Source organism: Mobula birostris, chromosome 13, assembly GCF_030028105.1.
Source record: "Mobula birostris isolate sMobBir1 chromosome 13, sMobBir1.hap1, whole genome shotgun sequence".
Lineage (NCBI taxonomy): Eukaryota > Metazoa > Chordata > Chondrichthyes > Myliobatiformes > Myliobatidae > Mobula > Mobula birostris.
In genome coordinates this window covers 48,777,931-48,805,364 of record NC_092382.1, presented here as the reverse complement: position 1 = coordinate 48,805,364, position 27,434 = coordinate 48,777,931, and the positions used below count along the sequence as shown (strand labels likewise).

At 44.7% G+C, this 27,434-nt stretch overlaps 1 protein-coding gene across 1 annotated transcript in view; it reads right to left on the bottom strand.

The window, feature by feature from the left end:
* The window catches only part of LOC140206809 (NACHT, LRR and PYD domains-containing protein 3-like), a 36,379-nt gene extending 9,549 nt beyond the window's left edge, over positions 1–26,830 (bottom strand). Inside the window, exons 1-11 of the mRNA XM_072275042.1 lie at positions 26,719–26,830; positions 15,222–15,310; positions 13,310–13,476; positions 8,925–9,096; positions 8,766–8,831; positions 2,777–4,577; positions 1,542–1,634; positions 1,202–1,372; positions 808–978; positions 502–672; positions 130–300 (exon numbers count right to left, since the gene is read on the bottom strand). Coding sequence (XP_072131143.1) covers positions 130–300; positions 502–672; positions 808–978; positions 1,202–1,372; positions 1,542–1,634; positions 2,777–4,577; positions 8,766–8,831; positions 8,925–9,096; positions 13,310–13,476; positions 15,222–15,279 — 3,041 coding nt within the window. The 5' untranslated portion in view covers positions 15,280–15,310; positions 26,719–26,830. The remainder of the gene's footprint in view (positions 1–129; positions 301–501; positions 673–807; positions 979–1,201; positions 1,373–1,541; positions 1,635–2,776; positions 4,578–8,765; positions 8,832–8,924; positions 9,097–13,309; positions 13,477–15,221; positions 15,311–26,718) is intronic.
* Positions 26,831–27,434: the final 604 nt, after the last annotated feature.

The window sequence follows — 27,434 nt, the reverse complement described above, 5'->3', positions numbered from 1 at the left end:
CATCACTTGGGTCACTGTAATCAATGTGCCAATTTATGACGAAGGTCCGTCGTCCTGGGGCCGTTTTTACCGCATTGAGAAAGATGTTCACAGTCAGTTAAGAACATACCTTGTCACACTGATACTTACTCTAGTTCCAGTAGTTTACATTGGAGCTCCACCAGCACCTCAGACAGACGTTTCACCCCTGAATCTCCGATATTGTTATCACCCAGTGACAGAAGCTTCAGGGAGCAGTTTGTTTTGAGAGCGATAGCAAGATCCTCACTGAACGAATCTGTGAGAGCGACATCCCATAATCTGAGGGACAGAGACGCAGATGGAAATGGAAAGAGGAGGATCTGTTTTCACTTCCAATTCACTGTTTGTTGATAATACTCCTCATCTCTTATTGTATACTTAACATTATTGATACTAACAATGATCCACTCTCTTAAATGTAATTAAATTTCAGACACATAGTAGTTGTAAAATATGACCTCTCCATAGTCTGACTCTTACCGTAGTTTCTGTATTTTACACTCTGGGCTGTTCAAAGGTCCAAATATCAGCTTCACCCCTGAATCTCCCAGATTATTATAGTCCAGGGCAAGATCCACCAGTGACGGGCTAGTAGCTAGAGCGGAGGCGAGATACTCTGCGCCAGAAGCTGTGAGACCGATTCTACATAACCTGCAGTTCAAAAGAAGCAAATGAAACCCAATGCAAATTTGTCATTATTATTCCAGCTGAGGTCAAAAAGTACCAAACACATTCTACAACATTAGGCATTAAGTTGTAAGTACAATTTCTCAGTTTGGTACTTACCACAGTTCCTGTATTTTACAGTATGGGGTCCTCAGAGCCTCAGAGAGCAGTTTGACTCCTGAATCCTCCAGTTTATTGTTATCCAGTTCCAGTTTGATCAGTGAGTGGTTTGTTCTGAGAATGCAGGCAAGATTCTTGGCGCAAGAAGCTGTAAAACTATTGTTCTTCAGTCTTGTGACCAGAAGAATTAGAGTGAGAGCAAATGAGGGGGAGAGAGAGGGTGGGGTGGGACGAGGGGGGGAGAGGGGGGAGGGAGGCAGTGAGAGAGAGAGAGAGAGAGAGAGAGGGAGAGCCAGAGAGAAAATTAGTACACCATTCAATCTGTGTTCCTGATAATAACACTAACGTTGTACAACTGAGATTAGAACAATATCTGTCACTCTCCACTACTTACCCCAATTTTTGTATTTTACATTCCGAGTTATTTAGAACTCCGAACAGCTTTTTTACACCTGTATCTCCCAATCTGTTGTCCTTCATATCGAGCTCCGTCACTGAGCGGTTTTTAATGAGAGCAGAGGCGAGGATTGCAGTCTGAGAGGCTGTGATACAATTATTGCCCAATCTGGTGTCCCATAATCAAAGGAAAAAAAGGGAGACTGAGACCTCAGAAGAAACAACTCAATATAAATCACCAGATTTTACCAGTAGTTACGTTAATTGTTAATTGTTCATAACTGTGTTCTGTTCTAGATATAATCAGAGAATCAGACTTCTCATAGTATGGTTCTTACCGCAGTTTTTGTATTTTACAATCCTGCTCCCTCAGAGCTACAGAGATTAGGTTCATTGCTGAATCACCCTCACCCAATTCATTGTTTGTCAATCTGAAGGAAAAGAGAGAGTTGTGAGACTCAAACTGGCTCAGACCCATGACCTGACACATTTTGCCATTCTGATATTTCAAGTAAACATTAAGTAGTGAAGAAGTTTTCAGCTAAATTATTCTCACATTAAGAATTAATCCCAATATGTTACATCCCACTTGTTTTCAAGGTCTGTGTTTTGTTGCTCTTTCTAAACTTATCTCTGTCCAGTTTTGCTTTCTGTATTATTTTGTTGTTATAATTTAGTTCATATTTGTCAAACCTGCATAATTTATGATGCACATTAAATCCCAGATTCACAGAGGAAGGGCCACATTCCATAAAATTAAACATAAACTCGATCTGACATGTGCAATATTCCTGTACTATCTCAGATCAGCACGAACTGCAGCTGGGAAGCCCTTCAAGGAACTTTTCCAGACAGGCAGAATTTTGGTGGAGATGCAATTTTTCAAAGTACCAATTCCCTTCATTTATAACAGTCAGTTTTCATTTCAAACCCAACCATTCTTGAAAAACTTTTGTAGACTCTGTCTCAAGCAGAGCCATAGACAGCAAACAGATCATACCACTCTCCAGCTCAGTAGTTGAAATGTGGTGTGAGGGTGGCCACAAAATTGGTCCAGTTACGTCTCTAGTCTCAGGATAACTGCTGCAGCCGGTATATTGTAACTGTTTGCTGGCTGCTATAAACGTCTATGTATCACCGACTGGACAATGAAGATGGTGGCTGTTGTGACTGAGTCTTTGACTGCCTGGCCCAGAGAAGGAAGAGGCTGCAAATGGGTGAAGGGATGCAGACGACTGAAAAGTGGAAAGGGCTGTGTCATTATTGTGTTAAGCTAACATCTGGTCACTTACAAGAAGCTCAGATCGCGCACTGACAACAGAGCTGTGCTCTGATCTTTGGCAATAAATGGGGATGTGGCTGCTCCCTGTGCAACACATGATGATAGTCGCTGCCGTTCTCCAGAAGGGATACGATACTGTTAGTCTGCTAATCATCAGTCAGTGACAAATTTAAGATATTTAGTCATCGGTAAAGCGAGCAAACAATGACACAGGGCTATTTATTTGGCTAAATACATTTAACATTAAATCTTTAATTTTCACTGATAGAAAATCTAAATATTTAGAATTACCCCAACTCTTGGCATTTGTAGAGACTGGGTGCCAGCCGTTGGAGTCCTTCACACTGAATGTAGCAATGATCCAGGTCGAGGTGTTTTATTGTATCACAGAGTCCGATGACATGAGACAGGACCGCACAGTCAATTGGGGTCAGTCGCAGTCCACTAAGTGAAAGTTTTTCCACAGACCCTAGTGCTTCCTGAGCTAGCACACGATTCTGAGACTCAAACAGGTAGTGCAATGTGTTCAGGAGGCTCCTTTTATCGGCTTCGTTCTCTGTGTTTCCACTCCGACGTTTGAACTCCCCCTTCACAAAGTCAATCACCTGGCAGGCTGCATCGACAGGAAATGGACCCAGAACCTCCTTCCAGCGCCAGGCTGACCCCGAGGAGAGACCAGCAACAAAACGGAGAAATACCTCAAACCGCCCATCTGTCATGCAGCAGGCTTCAGCGAGGATCTTCACAGTATCCTTGAGGTCTGAGGTCAGGTATTGTGCGACTGCAGCTACAAACTCTTGGATGGTGAGGTGTGGGAATGTGTACACCACACACCGGGCAGAATCCTCTCTCTCCAAAAGCTCCATCAGGAACCCGGACAGGAACTGGGAAGGTTGCAGTTTGTACTTGATCAAATCTCCATCTGTAAACACAATCTTCCTCTCAGACACTCCTGTGAAGGCCATCTGACCAACCCTGAGTAACACATCATGAAGGTTCTCAATCTCACGGCCGTGGTTTTTCAGGATGTTGTAAACGTAGTAGGAATATAGTTGGGTGATGGTCTTGGGAACTTGCTGCGGGTCCTTGTCTCCTTTTGTAAAGAAGGGGCCCAGTGCTAGAGCGAGGATCCAGCAGTAGGAGGGGTTGTAGCTCATGGTGTACAGGATCTCGTTCTCCTTCACGTGTTTGAAAACAGCTGCTGCCACCGTCTCATCTTCAAAATGCCTATAGAAATAATCCTTCCGTTCCTCACCAACAAATCCCAGGATTTCAGCCCAGACACTAATCTCCGCCTTTTCCAATGAATGTAACGCAGTGGGGCGGGTGGTCACCAGCACTGAACACCCTGGGAGCAGTTTGTGCTGGATTAAATTGTACACAATGTCCGACACATGGCACCGGAATTCTGGGTCTGCACAGCATTGCTGAGGTTCTGTGTCTCTCCGACTCTCAGTAAAATCAATTCTATCCTTTAGTTCATCCAAACCATCAAATATAAACAGCAATCCCTCCGGGTTCTTCCAGACTTCTTCCAGACTATTCTCAAAGTAAGGATACTGTTGCAGAATCAGTTCCGTCAGGCTTATATCACGGTTAATGGTGTTTAGATCCCTGAATTTGAAACTGAACACAAAATGGTAGTGTTGGTATATTTTCCCCGTGGCCCAGTCATAAACAATCTTCTGTATCATTGTTGTTTTCCCGATGCCCGGGACTCCGGCCACTGCTGCTGAATTCCCAGGTTTCACTCTGTTCACTGATGTTGGATTCACAGAGTCAAATCCTAAGAATCTCTTTATTCGCTGCCAGTAAGTTATGTTATGGGAAAAGCTGCTTTGAAGCAACTGATCAGCATGGATTTTTTCCAACTCTCCCCGAAGATGCTTCATTCTCCACTCCTCATGGTCTCGGCCTCTTGCCAGCAGCTCGTGTTCCACAAACCTCCGTCCTCGAACAGAAGAAATGACCGTCAGCTCAGCGTATCGATCAACCAGCTTGAAAACCTTAACCTTCTCCCTCAACAGAATCGTGTTCACTCTGAGCTTTTCAGTTTCTTCCTGCAGTGTCTTCTTGTGTTTCTCATGAACATCTTCCATGGGAACAGAAAGAAAATTGACACAGTTAGATTCTCAACTTAATAGCGATACATGCAAAATTCAAATCACTAGAATTTCAACAGTTAACTCTAAAGTGCTGTGGTTGTTACCATCGAAAGTGAAAATCCACCAAGACACAGCTGTTTGGCCTGTAACCAATATGCAAAAAAATAAAATAAATAAAATCAAGTCTTCACAGAGCTGTCAGCTGTGAAGGTGAACATATCTCGAATACTCCACTGCAACTGCCTGTGTTGACCAACTCAAGACCCTTTCATTTCCAGGTACTTTATTTTGAGGATAAAGTTTGAAAATCCACATGTTAAGGGTCTCAGCCTGACATGTCGACTGTTCATTTCCCTCTGTAGATGCTGTCCAGCCATATGAGCAATGTCAGAATCTGTACTATCTTCATATTGACAGGCGATGTTTTGTCAAGTTAAAATAGCTACTGGAAGAACTTATCAAAACAGTCACCGCATGTGTAGAAGAAAGCAGAATTAACCTTTCAGGTCACTGTCCTTATGAAGCCCTTAGAAAATCTGAATATCTTCAATTGCAGAGGAAAATGAGGTTGGAAAGAATGGGCAACCACAATATTAAATTAACCTCAGTCCCTTCTGCCTGCAGGCTCCATATTCCTCCCTTCCCTTTGTGTTTACAGTCCCTTAAGTGTCTCCGTCCACCACCACCCTGGCTGCACACTCCAGGTGCCCGTCACTCTCTGTCCCGACACATCTCCTTCAGAGCATCCCCCTCTCACCTTAAACACATGCCCTCTGGCATTACGCATTTCAAACAAGTACTGGCTGTCAACTCTATCTATCAGTGACTTATAAACCTCTGTCTGTTTCCGCCCTCTGACCACACCAATCCAGAGAAAACAAGCCACGTTTGTCTGAACTCTCCCTGGAGTTAACTCCCTCTAACCTAGGCCGTATCCTATTGCCCGGGTGGCAAGCAGCGGTGGAAAGCCTCTACTCTAAGGCTAAAGAGCTGGTGGTAGACCTGAAGAGAGCTAAGGCACTGGTGACCCTTGTTTCCATCCAGGGGGTCAGTGTGGACATGGTGGAGGATTACAAATACCTGGGGATACGAATTGACAATAAACTGGAATGGTCTAAGAACACTGAGGCTGTCTACAAAAAGGTTCAGAGCCATCTCTATTTCCTGAGGAGACTGAGGTCCTTTAACATCCGTCGGACGATGCTGAGGATGTTCTACAAGTTTGTGGTGGCCAGTGTGATCATGTTTGCTGTTGTGTGCTGGGGCAGCAGGCTGAGGGTAGCAGACACCAATAGAATCAACAAACTCATTCATAAGGCCAGTGATGTTGTGGGGATGGAACTGGACTCTCTCATGGTGGTGTCTGAAAAGAGGATGTTGTCAAAGTTGCATTCCATCTTGGTCAATGTCTCCCATCCACTACATAATGTACTGGGTGGGCACAGGAGTACATTCAGCCAGAGACTCATTCCACCGAGATGCAGCACAGAGCGTCATAGGAAGTCATTCCTGCCTGTGGCCATCAAACTTACAACTCCTCCCTTGGAGGGTCAGAAACCCTGAGCCAATAGGCTGGTCCTAAACTTATTTCCTTGCTTAATTTACATATTACTATTTAATTATTTGTGGTTTTATTACTATTTAATTATTTATGGTGCAACTGCAATGAAAACCAATTTCCCCCGGGATCAATAAAGTATGACTATGACTATGACTATTCCCCAGTGTGATACAGCCAGCCTGTCCTGGGAACCGATAGATATGACCTTTGTGATGGAGACACTGCCTAACAAGACTGCCAACGTGCTCAAGCACAGATCGAGCCCTGATCCGAGTATCGATCGTAATTATGTCTATACGTACTGTTGCCTTGCAGGGGGACAACCTTATACTACCTGCTCACAGGGAAGCTCAGCCCACGTGCTATCATTGATGAAGAATGCTGCTCATACATTCTTGCCGAATCTGGAAATCTGTTTCCACAAAACAGATTCCTGCACATTCCCCCAATCACAGTAAATGTATATTCTCTGGTATTAGCCATTGCGACCCGGGGAGAAAAGGTGATGGCTGTAGGTTCTACCTGTGTCTCTTATCACCTTATACACCTGTATGAAGTTGCCTGTCATCCTCCTCCACTCAAAAGAGGGAAGTTCTAGATTGCTCTAGGATGTGTAATCTAATATGGGCAGTATCCTGGCAAATCTCCTTTGAACTTTCTTTAAAGTTTCCACATCTACCCTATAAGGAGGCAACGAGAACTGAACACAACCTTCCACGTGTGGTCCAGTCAGAGTTTTAAAGAGACCCAACATTACTGCATCTCATGGCTCTTGAGCTCAATCAAGATGGTGTCACGTGTGTAGCGTGTCTGGGGGTTTCGCAATACATCAGTGGGAGGAGAGAGAGCAGTGAAAAATGATATCTTATCCGTTAAATAGGGGCTGTGGACAATTCTGATTTCATGGTGTGACAAGAATACACATGGATGTTAGCTGTCCTGTGTGATCAGCAGTTAGTCTGCCACCTGTCTTCAAGAGAGAGATAAGGAACACAATGAAACCGCATCTGGAGATGTGTAATGAAGGGACGGGAGAGAGAGAGCTGTCTGGAGCGGCTCCCCCTTTGAACCCTGAACTGTTTGAAGTGATGGACAGGTGATGCTCCAGCAGGGGGATAAAAAGGGACAGGTTCGCTAAGGCAGGACACACACGACACCCGAGGTAACGAGACCCTGGAAGCAGTGTTCCTCTCACGAGTCGGTGGGAAGTACCAGACAATGCACAGGGTGGAAAGGTACGATCAGCGGGAACCCGGTGTGTGTCCGCCCTTGCTTGGGTGCCGGGTTCACTGCAGAGGATTGACCGCATCTGGAGGAGGGGTCACAGTCGGTGACCTCAGGTGACATCACCAAGGACCTGCCCGAAATCTGCTTGAGAGCAAATATCGCCGGTCTGTGAGTGGAAGCCGTTTCTGAATGATCAGTCGTTCCCGTTCTCTCTCTCTCTCCCCCCACGTTGTCCATCGCCATGGCAACGATTACTGCGAACTGAACTATTAAATCGAACTGGACTTTTGTGTCACTTTGAAATTGGTCATTTACCCCTAGACAACGATAGAGCTTGATTGATGCTGTTATCTTAATTCTGTGCACATGTGTGTTTATCATTGCTGAACTGTTGCATTTATTATCCTTTCGATTACTGTGTTGCTTGTTTCTTTAATAAAACTTTCTTAGTTCTAGTAATCCAGACTGCAACTGAGTAATCCATTTCTGCTGGTTTGGCAACCCAGTTACGCGTACATAACAATGGAGACAGACGTGAAGGCACAGAGGAACACCTGGAGAAATTTCTGAAACGCCCGTTTGCTGCTGTCGTTACTACGCGGTAGGGAATCTTCTGGAGGGAAGGCCTCAAAATCCCCAGCTTTGCTTGCTGTTGGCGACCAAGATTGAGATCGAATCGTTCGGACAGAGATGTCGCTCAGTATTCAGTGTCGAAGAGCTGATCAGAGTCCCTAAGTTTTCAGATGGCTCAGATTCGGACTGTGGTCGGGCATGGCAGGGAGAGTTCTTCTTCCTTCTCCCGTCTGCGTGAGGTGTGGGACATTTGAGAGACTTCAAACTTTTTACTGTGCTGATGGATTTCTTCATCAAGTTATGGTGTTGTAACTATATGTTATAATTATGTGGATTTGTTAGTTTTTTCAGTCTTGGTCTGTCCTGTGTTTTGTGATATCACACCAGAGGAAACATTGTATCATTTCTTAAATGCATGCATTACTAAATGACAATAAAAGAGGACTGCGTGTCTTCAGAATCTAATCTAATATCAGAACCACTGTAAGAGTTAATGAGACTCAGCAGTTCATCAGAATCTGAACACTGGTCTACAGGTGTCACAGAATGCGCTAAGCGTTCAAGGCCCAATGGCGCTAAATAGATGGATCAATTAATATAATTCATTGTCACATTTTCAAAATTTGTCATAGATTCGATGATTAAAAGTTTAAACTGCAACAGGTGAGCGATTGGGTGTGAATTCCGTGATCACTCCCTTCAAATCAAACATTTTTTTTTCCCTGTCTCCCAGACTGTGCAAACTTGGGAAGCAACAGCTCTGGCTCACACTGATTCTGGCAAGTCAGCGGTGTCAGAAAGTGGAACCTCTTACCTTTTAACTGAGGTGGTAATTCGGTTAACCCTTCGCTGATGTTCATGTATTCTGGTATATCAGCCCCTGTTTAAATCAATAAATTAAAATTGAATCATATTGTTCCAGTTACAATGGTTTTTATTGTCACTTTGTGTTCAATGTGTTGTTTTACTGTACCGAGCTCCTGGATTTCCTTCAATATTCTGTCCAACTTCGGTAACTTGTTTTGCATTTTCACAAATGCTTCCCACATCACCTTCTGGGCTCGGGAGCCTTTCCCCATCACCAGGGTGAAGAATACATTTGATCCTTCTGGCCGGTTTCGCTTCCGCACAAGTTCAGTGACTTCCTATAAATAACAAAAACAAATATATTGAGGAGTGGACTGACATAGCACATGAGCAAAGCCACTGCCCAGTCATGGGACGTCTCAGCAGCCAAGGTACAGTCACTGAACGGGCTCGTCACTCGTTCTGCAATCCTTGGATCGAGTCATCAGCAGGCAAACAGGAAATGAAAACTAATAAAACTCTGAATTCACTAGTTGTAGCAGAGTGGGGAATGATCAATACAGGTTTAATGTGATCAGTTCCCATGTTCAATATCCAACTTTCTACAGACTTACCAGTAAGGAAGTTTCAAGCTTGATAATTGTGGGGAATGCAAGATTGCATTATTGATCTGGGAGGCCGTCACTGGAAAACCAAGGGACGATGCCTCAGAAGGTTCTTCAAACAAGGCAATATTGGACAGATTAGATGTACCTGAGTGCCTGATGTAACATAAACTGGGCTGCTATTTGACACGAGGAAAGACATTAATCAGGCATTATCTTCAGTATCTCCATTATCTTCTAAGAAACTCGAAAACTTTCACCAAGTGCCATGTAGCATTCTGATTGACTGCAACACCATCTAGAATGGGGCGAGGGGTGTGTGGCTGGTGGAGATGAGCGGGCTACTGCACAAGATCGAAGTAAGTTGCAGAAACTTCTAAAACTTAATCATCTCCATCATGGGCACGAGCCTCTGTAGTATCTCAGACATCTTTAAGAAGCGGTGCCTTAGGAAGTCAGTATCCATAACTCCATCACCCAGGGCATGACCTGTTTTCATTTCCACCATCAGGAAGGAGGTGCAGAAGTCAGAAGGCACAGATTCAGCAATTCAGGAACAGCTTCTTTTCCTCTGCCATCCGATTTCTAAACGGATATTGAACCCATAAACTACCTCACTGCATTTTTTTTTGTTTTATTTTTGCACTACCTATTTCAACTTAACCGTTTAACAGATAAACCTTCATTAGCCAGTCATTCTGTTACTGAAAAACAGAAAACCCCTGTATTTATTTTGTTTTACTTTTATTCAAGAACAGCAGATATAAGACGGGTGATTATATGCCTCGTGACTAACCTCACTGGCTGGGTGATTATTAGAAACTGATGAGAGAGGCAGGATTAATCTTCACTGGGAAAGACAGTTTGTGATCAGGTAGAGTCAACAGGCACTGCTTCATGAGCAACATGGCAAAATTCTGGATGAACTCAGCAGGTCCTGCAGGATCTATGGAGGGAAATTAACAAACGACGTTCGGGGCCAAGACTCTCCATCAGGACTGGAAAGGAAGGGATGAGAAGCCAGCATGAGAAACTCGGACCAAGGCCTCCTCTACTGCCACGACGAGGCCACGCTCAGGTTTTGGGAGCAACGCCTCATATCTTGACTGTGTAGCCTCTAACCCGATGATAGAAAATTCACTTCTCTAACCTCTAGCCATTTCTTCTCCGTCCCTTCTCTCTTTTTAACTATTCCCAATTATGGATCTTCTATCATGTGCTCTCTTCTCCTCGACTGTCCATCACTTCCATCTGCAGCTCCTCCTCCTTCACTTTGTCACACGGCCCCTCTCCTCTCCTATCAGCTTCCATCTTCTTCTGTCCTTTGCCTTTTCCACCTATCACCTTCCCCACCCACCTCCCCACAAACCTGTTTTCAGCTATCATCCGCCACAGTGCACAACTTCACCCCAGCATAACATTCTTTTACTGTTGATGTCTCGGCCCAAAGCCACGACTGTGTATTCTCCTCACTCAGTATTCTGTAGATGTTGCTCTGGATTCCCAGCATCTGTGGGATCCCTTGTGTTTGCACTTGTCGTTGGGCAGCCTGTCCATAAGACCATAAGACATGGGAGCAGAACTAGGCCATTCACCCCATCGAGTCCGCTCTGCCACGGCAGCATGTCTGATCCCGGGTCCTTCTCAACCCCATACACCCGCCCTCTCACCATATCCCTCGATGCCCTGATCTATCAGGAATCTATCAACTTCCCCTTCAAATGTACCCGTGGACTTGGCCTCCACGTTGTCTGCGGCAGCGCCTTCCAGAGATTCACCACTCTTTGCCCGAAAACATTCCTCCTTACTTCTGTTCTGAAAGGTTGCCCCTCTCCACATCCACCTTATCTAGTCCTTTCAACATCTGATAGGTTTCAATGTGATCCGCACATATTCTTCTAAATTCCAGTGAGTACAGACCCAAAGCTGCCAAATGCTCTTCATATGTTGACCCCTTTATCCCCAGAATCATCCTCGTGGACCTGCTTTGGACTCTCTCTCGCGGGAATGCATTCTTTCTGAGATAAGGGGCCCAAAAAATTGACAATACTCCAAGGGCGGACTGACCAGGGTCTTATTAAGGCTCAGCATTATCTACTTGTTCTTATACTCTGTTCCCCTTGAAATGAGTGCCAACATTGCATTTGTCTTCTTTACCATAGACTCAACCTGTAAATTAACCTTCTGGGAGGCTTGCATGGGAACTCCTAAGCCCCTTTGTACCTCTGATGTTTGAATTTTCTCCCCCAAAAAAATAACAGTCTGCACTATTGCTCCTTTTACCAAAATGCAGGATCACACATTTCCCAACACTGTATTTCATCTGTCACTTGTTTGCCCATTCTTCCAATTTGTCAGAGTCCTGCTGCAATTGCATTGCTTCCTCAGCACTATCTACCCCTCCATCTATCTTCGTATCATCCGCAAACCTTGCCGCAAAGCCAGTCATTCCAGTAAGTCTTTGACAATGTGAAAAGCAGTGGTCCCAAAACTGACCCCTGAGGATCACCACTAGTCATAGGCAGCCAACCAGAAAATGCCCCTTGTATTCCCACTCACTGCCTCCCGCTTGTCAGCCATTCCTCTATCCATGCCAATATCTTTCTTGTAATACCTTATCGAATGCCTTCTGAAAATTTGAGTAAATGACATCCACTGTCTTCTTTGTCCACCGTGCTTCTTAGTTCCTCAAAAAATTCTAACAGATTTTTCATGCAATATTTGCCTTTACAGAAACCATGCTGATCTTGACATTTTATTATTTGTCTCTTAGTACCCTGAAACCTCGTCCTTAATAATGTACTCCAACACTTTCCCAAGTTAGGCTAACTGGGCTATAATTTCCTCTCTTTTGTCTTCCTCCCTTCTTTCTCACTGTCTGACTATACTAATTGAGTATTTTTAAAGCCAAAACTAAATCCATTGCTGAAGGCAGTACGGTTGATTTGATTTTTGTTATGTGGAGGTTGGAGCTTTCCAGATATTCTCAGATGAGATCAGGTGGAACAATTCATACACAGAACAAGGTAACTGGTGCATGACACTATTAACTGCAAATTCTGTCTTCCAGGTTGTTGATGGTGAGCTGACGCCATGGCATGCCAAGGGAAGGTGGACACATCCACGTTTATTGAAAATTGTCACCAGCAACAATGTGTTTGCCCACAGCCCGGGCCACGTGCTGTTTATATCTTGCCACGTGTGCTGACCAGTCATAAACAGAACTTTGTGCAATAGACAGCCATCACCACCCCCACCCAGACACCCCAGCTGGAACTCTCGATGAAAGAAAGGTCACTGATAAAGCACCTGGAGAAGCTGGTGCCTCTCACACTACGGGAGGAACCGATACGGTGATGGCCAGGGCTGGGGTGATGGTTAATTTTAGCTAACTAGGGAAAGACAGCCGTGATTCAACCAGTCTTGAGTCACCATCTGCAAGGTCTGTCTTTTTTTGTGGCTGAGTTGACTGAGTGAATTTAAACTCCAGCTTTGTAGAAAGATTGGCTCGAATTTTAACTCACATCTGTTCACCAGGGATGGTACATTCAGACTGCTCACTTGCCACTGTGGTATGCATGTTAAGTTTGAAAAGAACATGCTCCCCTAACTTTAAAGTACAAAGTTTATTGTCAGAGTACACACATCTCGGCACATGCAACCCTGAGATTCCTTTTTTCTGCAGGCATACTCAGCAAATCTATAAAACAGTAACTATAACATGATCAATGAGAGATCACCCCTAAGACAGTTCCCAGCACCCCAGCTCACAGGTTCCCGTGCAGATGCCAGATCTGCCAAAGAAGACAATGATCAGAGATCAGTGTTAATATTGCACCAAACAGCCGCAGGCCTGTGAGAAGAGGCAATTTGGTTTCTTTCCCATTGATACCTTCAATTCTGTGATGTTAGACCCAACAGAAGTCACCATATTTTTCCCACTCACCTCGTGTTCTTCCTTACTGATGTGTCCCTCCAGTCTCAGCATTTTGGTGAGTTCTTCCACCCGTTCTTCAATCGCCTGTTTCAGTCTTTCCCGGTAGAATTTTGACAGCTGAAATAGTTGTTCATCGTTCCACTGTGAGATGTGCTCAGAGATTGTCGTCATAGGACCTGTGAATATGAAGGGTGAATTTAAACATGAAATGACTGTTGCCTTGACATGAGCATTACGTAGCCGGCCCAGTTGGCATTTGTTAACAGTGGCCACTCTGCAGTTTGCTCACGAAATATCTCAGCTCACGGTGTAGCTCCGAATCCAAAGATTCAGCAAAGACCAGATAAATTATTCCACTTCTCCCTCTATCCACGCCACTGCACTCCAGACTCAGAGCAGACACCACACTCCTCTTTCTCACATGCCAACTGTCCGATATCTCGGGCCCAGCCTCCCCGTCTCAGCCATTGTCTGATCCTTCTGAGGCCATCGGTATGAATACTGGGCTCCATCCTTTAGATACGGGATCACATATGACTATCTGATCAAAAGTTTTCAAAGTTACAATTAGATAGTCAGCGACTGCCTTACTAGTGGCACCGACATCTGATAAATGATTAGATTTAGTATTTACAATGTTCAATTACCAATACCACCAGTAATAACTATTCCTCAGAATCTCACCTCTATCAGAATAACTAAATATCTGTTTAAACAATTTAATTCTGTCCATAGACTGAGCAGAGGAGCAGGATATTCCACCTGAGTTGTTTTTCACACTGAACACTAACACTTACTCTCTCACCAGCTTCCATTTTTATAATTTGTTTCAACTGCAGGTCTTTTCATTTCTCTTGCCGCAGGGCATTGCTCCATGGAGAATTATGTCATTTGTCCTATTGAGTCTTCTCTGCCTTTTTATCATGGCCCATCCATTTTTTCCCTTTCAGTTGCAAATTCCTGGCTTCTCCCTGTATCTTTTCCTGGCACTGTAGTCCATCGTGATTTCTTTGCCCATTCTGCAAATCTAAGTCCTTTTGTAGCTTCCATATGATCTCAAGTGTACTTATCCCTTCACCTATCCTCATGCAGCCTCAACTTTGCAAAAAAAGCTATCAATTCCATCATTGAAACCAATGACATATAACGTAAAAAGAACCAGTCCCAACACCACCCTTTATTCCCGCATTTTGCCACCTGACAATAAGCCACTGCTTTATGCATGCCAGAATATTTTCAACTGCAATACCATGGGATCGTAGCTTGTTAAGCAGCTTCACGTGTGGCATGTTGTCGAAAGCCTTCAGAAAATCTAAGTACACAACATCAACTGATCCTACTTTCTCTATCCTGCTTTTTATTACTTCAAATAATTCCAACAGTCATGGTTTTACCCTTAAGGAAACCATGCTGACTATGGCCTATTTTATCATGTGCCTCTGTACCCCTGAGAGCTCATACTTTGCAATCAACTCTAACATCGTCCCAAGCTCTCAAGTCAGACTAACTGGCTGCTTATTCTGGCTAATCTCATTGCTGTCATGCCCCAACTAACGTGTCTGACCTGCCATTCACGATCATTTCATTTTGCGTGGTCTCCTGGATTACATAGAACCCTAAGATATAGGAGCAGAATTAGGCCATTTGACCCCTCAGCTCTGCTCCAGCATTTCATCATGGCTGATCCATTTTCCCCTCAGCCCCAATCTCCTGCCTTCTCCCTGTATCTGTTCATGCATCGGACAGCCCAATTAATGACAACTATTTGAAAGTTCCTGTTTCCCCTGTAGCTGTAATTTGTGCTCTACCCCTCCCCTCAGTTCAGATTATTTACCCTCTCTATAAAAATTCATTTTCACAAGCCAGATGCTCCTCAATTGTCAGGAGCAACAATTATATATTTAAAACATTGGTAACACACCCTTGTCCTTCCTTGTTGACATCGCTAGATCTTCTCTTATCGCTGCGACTTCATCCATGATGGAGATCAGCGTTCCAATTCCTGGTGTTCTGTAAGAGATGGAACATTAATAAGATGATAAGGAAATTATTATGAGAAGAAAAACATTATCCTGAAAACCCCTACGCACATTTCATCCACTCTTTGCCTGTTCAAGCACTTTCAAATCCCCTGGAGCACAGCCCCAGTGGGCTACACACTGTCCGATCTCCTGGGACCTATCCTTTCTGGATTATAATCCAGATGATCACAGAGGGAATCACTCATTACACATATTTTCGGACCACGGACCACACCCCACACCCTTCCCGTCCCAGAGCCCATACAAGTCTCCAGAGGAATGTTCTGCTCACGTCATGCAGAGGGAATCATAGACCCGGTTCCTGATCTCAACGGCCCCTATAGTATGTAAACAAATCAAATACATTACACTTCATACTTGAAGCTATTTTTAAAATGTAGCCTATTTCAGTGAACACCCCCCCTCCCACCCCAACCTCATCGTGCATTGAAGTACAAATGTAAATACACTGAGGCAGCGGTGAGTTAATTTGCTTCATTCACCCACACAACCTTCAGAAAGCTTGCATGGAATTTCCCTCCTCAACTTGTTTTCCTATCTCTTCCCATGAGGTCTGCACTTTCCTCTGGGGATGTGCAGACCCCTCCCTTTCCCCGCCCAGATAATAGCATTATTCTGCCTATGTCACCCCACAATTGCGAATGACTCATCGATCCGGCCGATTCCAACCAGCTGCTCCAGTTTTCACTCTCCTTCCCTAAAGTTTACCTTGTAGCCTGATGTGTTTAGTTCTTGTTCTCTCTTGTTGTGTGGGCCTTGTGGCTTGTTATTTTACACTCTATTATTAAAGTTTTCATTCACCGCTAATTGTTTCTGCTGCCCTTCTTTTGGGTCAAGCCTTCTCTATATTTCCTCACCCTTGCTACAGCCTTGGATTATTTTATTTCCCAAAAAAGGGTCATCGTTTTAAATGAGTTCTGTGCCAGAACTTTTGCGTACCTGCCACGGTAGATAGTTCCACAGTGTTTCTATCATCTGAGTGAAGAGATTTTTCCTCACTTTGTTGCTAAACCGTTTGCAGGCTATCTAGTGACTAGACTGCCCAGCGAAGTATTTTGTAGACATGTTCCAGTGCGGGATTCCACATTGTATAAACATTTTAATGGGGTCCCTTCCGGCTTCTAAACATTCAGCCCATTTAGTCTCTCACAATACACCAACTCGACTTCTAAATCCTTTATTACATCATCTCCCTGTCTGTAGGGTATCATCTTTTTGAGAAAATATATCAGAATTTTCTTCACACTTCAGATGTGATCTAATTAAAAGTTCTCTATGATTGTACCCTCATTGCCTGCGGTATTTGTAGGTGACATTTGCACTGGGACTGGAACAGTCAGGACCATTCTGACAAGATCGTTACCTGGCCCTTTGTCATTTCAATAAGCATTCACAAGTCCTGTTCCTCACTTTTCTTCCTGTTAATCAAGATTTCGCTCACTCGGATAATATCCTCGTGCGTAATGGCATTGTAGCAATTCGTGGCGAAAAATTTACCGACCAACACGTTTTGGGAAGACATATGGAGAATGTGTAAACCGAAATGGAGAATGCGAAATTTACAGATTGAGTCCGTGGCAAATAAAACCATGCAAATACAGTGTCTCAGAACCTTGCCAGGGTTGTGTGGAGTCTCCCAGTGTGTCAGGATCCGGCCAGGGTTGTGAAGGGTCTCAGAGTGTAGCAGAACCGTGCCATAAGACCCTAAGTTATAGGAGCAGAAATAGGCTAATCATGGCTGATCCAATTCTTCCAGAACCTATCTATCTCTGCCTTATAGACTCTTGATTAGCCAGGGCATCAAAGGATATGGGGGTGAAAGCAGGAGAGTGGAGATGACTGGCAAAATTGGATCAGCCTATGATTGAACGGCGGAGCAGACTCGCTGGGCCGAATGGCCTACTCTGCTCCTCTATCTTATGGTCTTATGGTCTTAAATACAGGCAATGACTTGGCCTCCACAGCTGCTCGTGGCAATAATTCCACAGAATTACCACCCTCTGACTCAACTAATTCCTCTGCATCTCAGTTCTAAAAGGACGTCTTTCAATCCTCTTGTCCTAGAATCCCCTACCATGGGAAGTAACTTTGTCATATCTAATCTGTTCAGGGCTTTTAACATTCGGAGTCTTTCTATGAGATTCCGCAACCCCCCCCCCCCCCAACCCCGCATTCTCCTGAATTCCAGGGAATACAGCCCAAGAGCTGCCAGACTTTCCTGATACGGAAATCCTTTCATTCGTGGAATATTTCTCGTGAATCTTCTCTGAACCATCTCAAATGTCAGTATATCCTTTCTAAAATAAGGATTCAATGGTGCGTGTCATCTTACAGTGTGAGGTGCGACTGTGTCAGGGCTCTGCTAGGAGTGTGCAAGTTCTCTGTTCAACGTATTCGGGCGAGATTGGGAGCGAAGGAAAAGACTGATTGTTGAAATAGTTACTTTACAGAATGTGACAGCGGTAGAAATGATGTTCTTCAATAATCAGGAAGAGAATCTGTTTAGTTATTAGAAATAGGTGTGGGCATTCCATTGCCGTGCCTGTTTCCTTAGCAAATAACAGAAAGAATAGTGAGGACCAAGTTTGCAGGCAATTTGTAGCGATGTACCAAATCCATGGTGCAGGGAAACTGAGGGGCTTTATTGTCTGAATTTGGACGAGAAAAACAAATACAGAGGTGACAGAAACGTGAGCACTGTGTAATCTTCCTGATTCGTCTGTCTCTGGTCCCATATAAAAAATAACATCTGTGGATTTCTTTTTCTTGGAAGTGAGAGCGGCTGAACCACGGTTTTGGCCAAGACTCCTTACGTTTCCGTCCAAGAGCTTCTAATAATCAGATGAAAATGGGCTGCTTTAAGATTAATAGTTTTTACGATGTCTGTCTTTACTACACTCTCTCCTCTGTTAATTGTGCAGTTGTGTGTTTCAGCTCAGTCTGCGATTATGAAACTTTAAAATCGCTTGAGCCCATGCACTGTCCCAGGGTCCGTTTTCACAGACACAATGTGCTTACCGATGTAGAGAGCTTCTCATCCACACGGTCACAATTTAGTTAATTGCAATATTATTGAGAGATATTTGGAGTCCTTTGCACCTTTTCTTGCTGCAATCCCACAACACTCGGTTTCTCTGTCCTAATTCCCATCTCTCACTCTTCCACAGTGTCCATCACACAACACCGACACACATGAATTTCAGGTTCCGTGGACTGTGCTGAGGATTATCAGCGAGATCAGAGATTGTCTGTGAAGAGTAACAGTGAACATATTGGGGACTGACAGATTCACACAGAGAATGAGAAGTAAATGATGTGCTCTGTAATGGGATCACACTGAGCAGTCACCCGGACGGGTGCTGATCCTGTCTGTTCATGGACTGTACATTCTGAGTGCAGAGCACACGGAGAGACATTCACCGTGAACCTGGTCCACCAGTCAATGAGATCCTGGATGGTCTGTGACTCGTTTCATTGACGTGCCTCCAAATCCATAAATCATTCCTCACCAGATTTGACGGTGTAAAACAGAAGTCAGAAAATAGCGATCACAAATGAAGAAAGAAGTCTGGAAGGGTTTTATAGCAGAGTGATTAGTTGCAGAGAAGTTGCAGAAATGATGATGTAAATCATCTCCTCAGTCCGCCAGTGTCCAACATGACATCGGATTACCGGCTGACACCTGTTTCCTTTCCTTTGCCTTTTCCAGTGGAGGTTTATTCAATGATTACACATTACAACATGGCAGTATTCCCCGATTCACACTGTTTGCAATTACAGATTGTAACACAATTATCTCCACCCAGAACAGAACATACTCGAGCTCCTGTGGCACCCACTGATAATGCCCCGGTTCTCATTGACATCTTAACGGTCTTCCCAAACCGAAACTTCCTGTCATATTTCCATTGAACACTAAGTCTACACAACTGAACTGATTCTCGGCCGTTAACGTCAGGCTTACTTCATGCACCCCTCCTTCCATGTCCTGCTTCAGCCTGTCCCGGTAGAAGTCCGTCAACTGCTGCACAGTCACACAATACCAAATTTCGCTCTCTCTATGGATTGTGTACTATGCCGGGCTTCTCCGGGATGTCTACTCGCTATACTGCAGGCAATTCCCTTTTAGGAAACAATCTTGTGTCTTAGTCCGGGAGCGATGTGTCAACGGAATGACAAGGCAGGTTGAGCAGACAGCGGTCACTGCTTTGGTCCTCCTACCACTGGTGGCGCTATGGTGAGTAATGGACAGCTGTTACAGCAGTGTTGGGTGAAACCTTTCTGCTGACAATGGAACATCTATTCCTGTCGTCACTGAATTATACAGATTTCTCAGTCATACCTGATTCTCACCGTCTCCTTTCAGTTTAACGTCGCCTGGCATTGACACCTATGGCAATATAAGATTTGAGTCTATATAGAAACACTCTGACATCCTGAACAATGCAACCTTACCCATAGCATCGTGACATCTTGTCCTGTACCGCTATACGTTCTCCGGCGGGATTTTAAGATGATTATTATCGCCTAAACGCCGGTCAATATATCTTTGAGCATGTCACCTGGTTACTATCAGATAGTTACATGACACCTTGTTAAACACAATGCAGGCACGCCATACATCTAAAACAGCAAGTTGAGAAACATCTTTAACATAAATAAAACAAACTGCTGGAATTATTCAACAAGGCAGTCAGTATGGTAATATTTCAGATGGAAGACCCTGTTACAGAGCTGAGCCTGTGTGTAGGAACCATGTATCTATTTTCTATCTGTATTGTATTCTGCGTTGCGCAATAATGATTTTTTTTGTTTCTCAATCCGTTCCACAACATTCCGTTCCCTCCCATTCACTACATCAGTCCCACCCTGGTCTGACAAGTGCACCAACGCTCCCTTGTTCAAGTTGAAATCTATTTTCCATTTCTAGGCCCAGATCCATAACTGACCAAGATCCCTTTGAAATTCATTGCAACCTCTTGCAATATCAACCAGACTCCCAAATTTAGTATCAAACTTGCTAATCGTGCCATGTACATTCATATGCAAATCAATGGCATGAGTAACAAATTAACGAGGTCTCGCCACTGACCCACACATCTGACTCGTCAGAAGCCTTCCTTCACAAAATACATCTTCAATCATCACACTCTGCTTGCTGTCATCGAGCCCGGTCTGAATCCACCTCGCTACCGCCCCGTGAATCCCACGTGACCTAACCTTCCAGTTCATCTGCCGTGCGGGATCTTGTTAGAGGTTCGATTCCCATCCCGGTCCAATACACAATTCAGACCCAAACTGGAATTGTGCTGTTTTCATTCAAATCACTTCTATACTTACAAACACAAATTTCTATTAACATTCCTCCGGGACTTCACAGGACAGGAACACTGAAACATCAAGTATGAGGGACTGAATGGTAAGAGGTGGCCATTCCGCCCCTCAGACCATCAACAAGATGGCGGTTTCTCTTCAGTCTTAGCCACATGTTCCTGTCTGATCACCATTTCCCCGATCCCTTCGGTCTCCACACATCTGCCGACCTCTGTTTTATGCGAAGACGATCAATGATCTTCATCGTCCTCCAGGAATCAGTCTGCTGAACCTCTAAAACAGATACTCTCTAACCTCTTAGATAATCCTCCATGGTATTAAATACTATCTTCTGCAGCCCCGTGTTGCCCCAACCACTCACCTCCCATTCCTGTCACTATTTCCACCTTCCCACCTCCCCCCATCACCTGGATCCACCTCTCACTCCCCAGCTCTTGCCCCATCCCCACCCCTCACCTCTTTTCTCGGACTATTTCCCGTCCACTCTCAGTCCAGAGGGAGGGTCTCGGCCCGAAATGTTGACGGTCCATTTTCCTCCACAGATGTTGTCCGACCCACTGAGTTCCTCCGGCAGTTTGTTCTTTGGTCTGTATAACCCGTGTTAGTATGGGGAGCACATTATTCCAGGTACAATCTCCACAAAACTCAAACAACTGTTACAGTAATTATCACACTTCAAGACGAGGAAGTTTGCAGATGCTGGAAGTGCAAAACAATGGACATACCATTTTGGAGGATCTCAACAGGTGGGCAGAAAGGAAAAGAAGAAACTGTTGACGATTCAGGCCATAAACCTTCTTTGGCACTGAGAAGTAAGGTAGAAGATATCTGAATCAAAATGCGGGATGGGGAAACGGCCAGCTGGAGGGTGATAGATGAAGTCAAGTAATGGAAAGGTCAAGGGCTGCAGAAGAAGGAATCTGGAAAGAGGGGTGTTGTCAATAGGAGAAAAAGAAGGAGAATGGGAACAAGGGGAAGTTATAGGCTGGTGAGCAGAAGTGAAGGATCAGAATGGGGAATAGAAAGAGTGGAAATTTATTTATCGGAAGGAGAAATCAGTATTCATACCATCATACCAGAGGGAACATAAGGTGTTTTTCAACACGAGAATGGGGAGGGAGGTGTAAGAGATGACCCGATTTATGCGCAATAACTATTACAATAAATACTACAAAAGGCTAAGAATCGAGACGTGGGAACGGGAATGCCAATCGGAGTTAAAATGTTAGGCCAGTAGGAAGACCCGCTATTAGGTTGAAGTTTGTCCGGATGGAATACAAGGCAGTGCTCCTCATGGGAAAGTGGAGCTGGACTAGGTTATACACAGCAACTATTACAATAAGCACAAGAAGAGACTATGGTTCGAGACGTTGGGATGGGAATGGGAATCGCAATTAAATTGTTAGTCCGCGAGGAAATCCAACTTGTGGCGGATTATGCAGAAGTGTTCAACGAAACGGCTCGCAATTTACGACGGTTCTCACCAATGTCAGGAGCACCAGACAGAATGTTGGACGGCAGCGGATTCAGAGGTGTTGCCTCACCCGGCAGGACTGTTTGAGGCCTGAATGGAGGCGAGGGGATATGGGGAGGGGTGGTTGCAGGGGCAGTTCTAGCACCAGACAGAATGTTGGACGGCAGCGGATTCAGAGGTGTTTCCTCACCTGGCAGGACTGTTTGAGGCCCTGAATGGAGGCGAGGGGATATGGGGAGGGGTGGTTCTATCACTTGCGCCACTTGCAGGGATAAGGGACTGGAGTCGGGAGGGTCGAATAATCAGGACAATCGCGGAGGGAGCGATTGCTGTGGAAACAGGGTGCTGGGGTGGGAAAGATATGTTTAGTAGTAAGATCGCTTTGGAGATGGCGGAATTTGCAGAGATGGTAGGAACGGACAAGACGAACTATCAGTATTACGGCAGCGAGAAAACAGGTTGAGCGCGGATGTACGGGAAATAATGGAGGTGCGGGAGAGGTCGCAACGTTTTCTGATGTCTTGACGTGGAAAGCCGCTTCCTCGCAACAGACGCGGTGGAGGAGAAGAAACTGGGACAAGGTAGGAGCCATTTAACAGGGGATAGGGAGCGAAGGGCATTCTCGGCATAACCATGGAAATCTGTAGGTTTATACAAGATGACGGCTGACAGTCTGTTACCAGAGATGGAGACAGAGAGAAATCAGGGAAGTGTCAGATTTGGATCAGCCTGTCCCTAATAACCCTTACCATAAATACAATGCACCTTTGACCACCTTCCCTAGCTACTGCACCTCAGTCCATCATCATTTAAATATAATCAGCATTTCCATTTCTCCTACAGAAGTGGGTGATCTCACATTTCCCACATTAGGCTCCAGCGGACCTGTTGTACCCACTGACTCCTTTCACCATTGTTACCCCGAAACTTCTCGACCATGGAGAGCAGTACTGCACAGCATCCGGCCTAACAGACTGCAATTTTGTGCCGAGCCAAATGAATTATTTATGCAATGGCCAACTGAACTGATTCCGTTGTGGACCACAAATTGCAGCGGGAGATAGAAAATGCATGCCAAAAATACGAAGTTACGATAGTCAGGGGGCGATTTCAATCTGCAGATAGATTGGAAAAATAAGGTTGGTGCTAAATTCCAGTAGGGAGAACTTCTAGAATGCCTACGGGATGGCTTTTTAGAGCATCTCGTGGGTGCGCCTCGAAGGGGATAAGCTATTCCTCATTGGGTGTTGTGCAATGAACCAGAATTGATTGGAAACCTCAAGTTAAAAGAACCCTTAGGGACAATTGAACATAATATGATCGAATTCACCCTGGAATTTGAGAATGAAAAGCTAAGAGAAGATGCTTACAGTGGAATAAAGGGAAATACAGAGGCATGAGAGAGGGGTTGGCCAGAAGGATTACATATTCGCACTGGCAGAGATGATGACACAGCAGCAGTGGCTGGAATGCAGGGAATAAATTCAGAAGGCGCAGGATATATACATCTCAAAGAGGGGGACATTCCTCAAGATTCAGGAGAGAAGAGATGAGGACAAACTGCTTTTCCCAGAGAGTGGTGAATCTGTGGAATTCTCTGCAAGGGAAGCAGTTCAGACGTCTTCACTAAATATATTTAAAATACAGTTAGATCGATTTTGGGTTATGGAGAAAAGGTAGGTAGATGGAGCTGAGTTTATGGACTGATCAGCCATGATCTTATTGAATAGCGGGGCAGGCTCGATGGGCCGTGTGGCCTACTCCTGTTCCTATTTCTTCTGCTCTTATGTTCTTATTCTGAAGACATAATGACACAAGCTTGACTAACAAGAGAAGTCAAAGTCAACATAAATTCAAAGAGAGGGCATATAATCGAGCAAAATTTGGTGCGAAATTAGATGATGGGGAAGCTTTTAAAAACAGCAGAAGCCAATTAGAAAAAGAGTAATTATGTAGGCAAAGATAGGATACGAAGGTAAGCTAGCCAATAATATTAAAGATGATGTCAAAAGCTTCTTTTGCAACATCAGGTGTAAAAGAGAGGCGAAAGTGTACATCAGACCGCTGAAAAAATATGGTGGGGATGTAATAATGCGGAACACGGAAAATGCGGATGAACTGAATTAACATTTTGCACCAGTCTCCACTACTACACTCTCAGTATACCGGAAGCTGGAAATGTGTCGGGGGCAGAGGTGCATCAAACTGCATTAATATGGAGAATGTTCTTGGGAATCTGAGAAGTCTAAAGGTAGCTACCTCAACTGGACCGCATGGTATACAGTTCAGGGTCTGAAAGAGCTGGCTGAAGAGATTGTAGAAGCATTGGTAATGATCTTTCCAGAATGAATTGATTCTCAGATGGTTCTGGAGGAACGGAAAACTTCAAATGTCACTAGCCTCGAAACTCCCTCTGTTTATTCTTTTCCATAGATGCTGTCTTGCCAGCAATTTATGTAGTGTCTGCATTCTATTACTTCATTCAAAGCAAAATCTGATATCATAAATGCCAGTGGTGCTTCACTCCCGGATGAGTTTAACAAGTTTCATGAACGCTTTGAAAGCCAGATTATAAGTACAGATGTGAGGATCCCTGCAGTATCTGATATCTGTCTTACAGGCCGATGTCAAACAGCCTTCCAAGATGGTGAACATTGGCAAGCCGACAGAACCCGTGAGGTACCTGGTAGGATTCTGAGAGCCGTGCCAACGAACTGGCGGGTGTGTTTAAGTACATTTTCAATCTCTCATTTCTACAGCTGGCAGTTCACACCTGCGTCAAAAGGGCAACAATCATACCCGTGCCCAAGAAGAGTGGCGTCAGCTGTATTGCAGACTATAATTTATAACACAAGCTATTGCGGTGAAATCTTTGAGAGGTTTGCTATGGCTAGAATTAGCTCCTCCCTCAGCAAAGAGGTCCATTGCATTTTGCCTGTATCCACAGTAGGTCACGTTGTGATCTCATGAGCTCGTCACGCGGCTTTGTATTACTTTGACAATGCGAGTACTTACATCAGAATGCAGTTTATCGGCCGTATCTCAACGAGTAACGCAATTATTCCTACAATTTCTGATCAAGAAGCTCAAACCTCTGGGTCTTTCTACCTCCCTCTGCAACTGGATCCTCGATTTCCTCACCGGAACACCACAATGTGTGCCGATCGGAAATAAAGTCTCCACCTTACTGACAATCAATACAGACGGACGGACAGAAGGTGAAAAAAAATCATTCAGCCAAGTCACGCACTGCCCATTCTTCCAGGTCACAGATTGTCTAATCCAGCCCTAGTCTAAAATTAAAGCCATGCTCGATTGTCGTAGATCGGACCACCACATCCTCGCCAATCCTGTTCAAAAATATACTGTGGTTCCAGAGCTACCTAATGCCATGACCGGGCTGCCGGTAACCCGAGGCCGGGTGACTCAGTCTCATTCGGCTGGGCCAGATCCAAAACGAAAACCATGATTTCACTGTGTGGGGCAGAAGGCCCGATGGGCTGAATGGCCTTATTCTGCTCCTGTGTCTTAGGGGTTGGAAATGCTAGATGTGGTGATAAATTGGCTTCGACATCGGTTTTGCAGCAGAAGCCAGCAAATGCCAAGTCCGTGCGTATAGTTAAGGTGGAAGTTGATCGTTCCCTGATCAGTCTGGGCATTAAGGGATCTAGAGAGAAGGCAGGTGCATGGGGTTGAGTGGAATCCGCGATCATCCATGATGGAATAGCGGAGCGGACTCGATGGGCTGAATGGTCTAATGCTGCTCCTCTGTCTTGTGGTCTGAGGTTCAGGGGCTTGCAAATGCTGGATGTGGTGAACGGGAGAAGCCAGCAAATGCTAAAAGATGGTTTGACCCTCTGACTGGAGACCAGTGAGGAGTGGGATGCCGCAGGGATCGGTGCTGGGTCCGTTGTTGCTTATCATCTGTGTCAGCGGCCTGGATGATAGAATTACTGCAATGTTCGGCTTTGACTCGGCGGCAGGTAATTTACATGTGTTATGGTCCGTTCGAATTAAATGGATTTACGTTAACTGTCGTCAGAGCTTTTGTTGTGAACATACCACGCAGAAATTGGCCACTCAGCCCATCGAACTTTCTGACCCACACAGTGAAATCATGGTTTTCGTTTTGCAAGACCACCTGCCGCTTTCTGTAACTGTCTCCCCACCCCCGACTGTTTTCTATGTATCGAGCCCTCAAGCAAAATCAAAGTCTTTGCTTCTACATGACGTTCAGGAGATCAGCTCGAAACACTCACAATAAGCACAGTCACAAAGAGGAAAGAACATGTACTTATCTGCAGAGACAAGTTTGGAAACCGAACCCGTGTTGGCTAAACAGCTTTTCGCATGCTGGCTTTGAAATCATAACCCCTGGTTCGAGAACTGTTTTTAACCTTGACGTCAATTGTGGAAAATCTCACACATGCAGATGGAAAACTGCAGGATCACTTAACACCATCACCACCAGAGGAGGGTTACAATAGAGCTGATGATTCCCTGATCACATAACGTGCTGATTGGAAAAAGTGATCGGGAATAAATATCAGAAGCTGAATTCGTCTCACCTCAATTCACCAAGAATGTTCTGTCTCCGTGTCGATATTTTTTCAAGTTGTTTTATGCTAACTTCATTCCAACCAGTCCAGCGGCAGATATTTAGTAGCTGCCGGGGAGGGGCCGGTGTTGCTGTTCTGTGAGACTCACAGCGCGAATTTTCTGTGGGCAAGCGGCTGCCTGTCCACCGGGCGGATCCCAAACAAACCAGTTCAACACTCCACTGCAGCTCTGCACAAAGTAGGTTTAATGTGGTATTTAATTATTTCTGTTACAGAAAAGAAATAACAAACACCCGGCGATATAGAAAAGAAAGTTCCCCAGTGTCTGCAATCTTACGGAATACTTGTTACGATTGCTACCAGTCTTTGTGAGATTCCAGCATTTAGTTTTACTCCAAGCTTCCATCATTTGTAGTTTTAATATCGTATTTTGCGATTCAATTAAATAAATTGCTCTGTGGCATTCTCCACTGTCACTTCCCGAACAGTAAAACAGTAAAATCTCACGGTCGCCCTGTTATTCTGAGTGGTTAGTTTTAATTGTGTGTGTGTGCGTGTGTGTGTGTGTGTGAGAGAGAGAGAGAGCGAGAGAGAGAGAGAGAATGAGAGAGAGAGAGAGATCGGAGAAGGGACCCTGCCCTGCCCCGTGGGACATTTTAAATATCACTATCCGTGCGCAAGTTTCATCTGCACTGACTCAGTAGAAACCGCCCTAGAAAATGTGT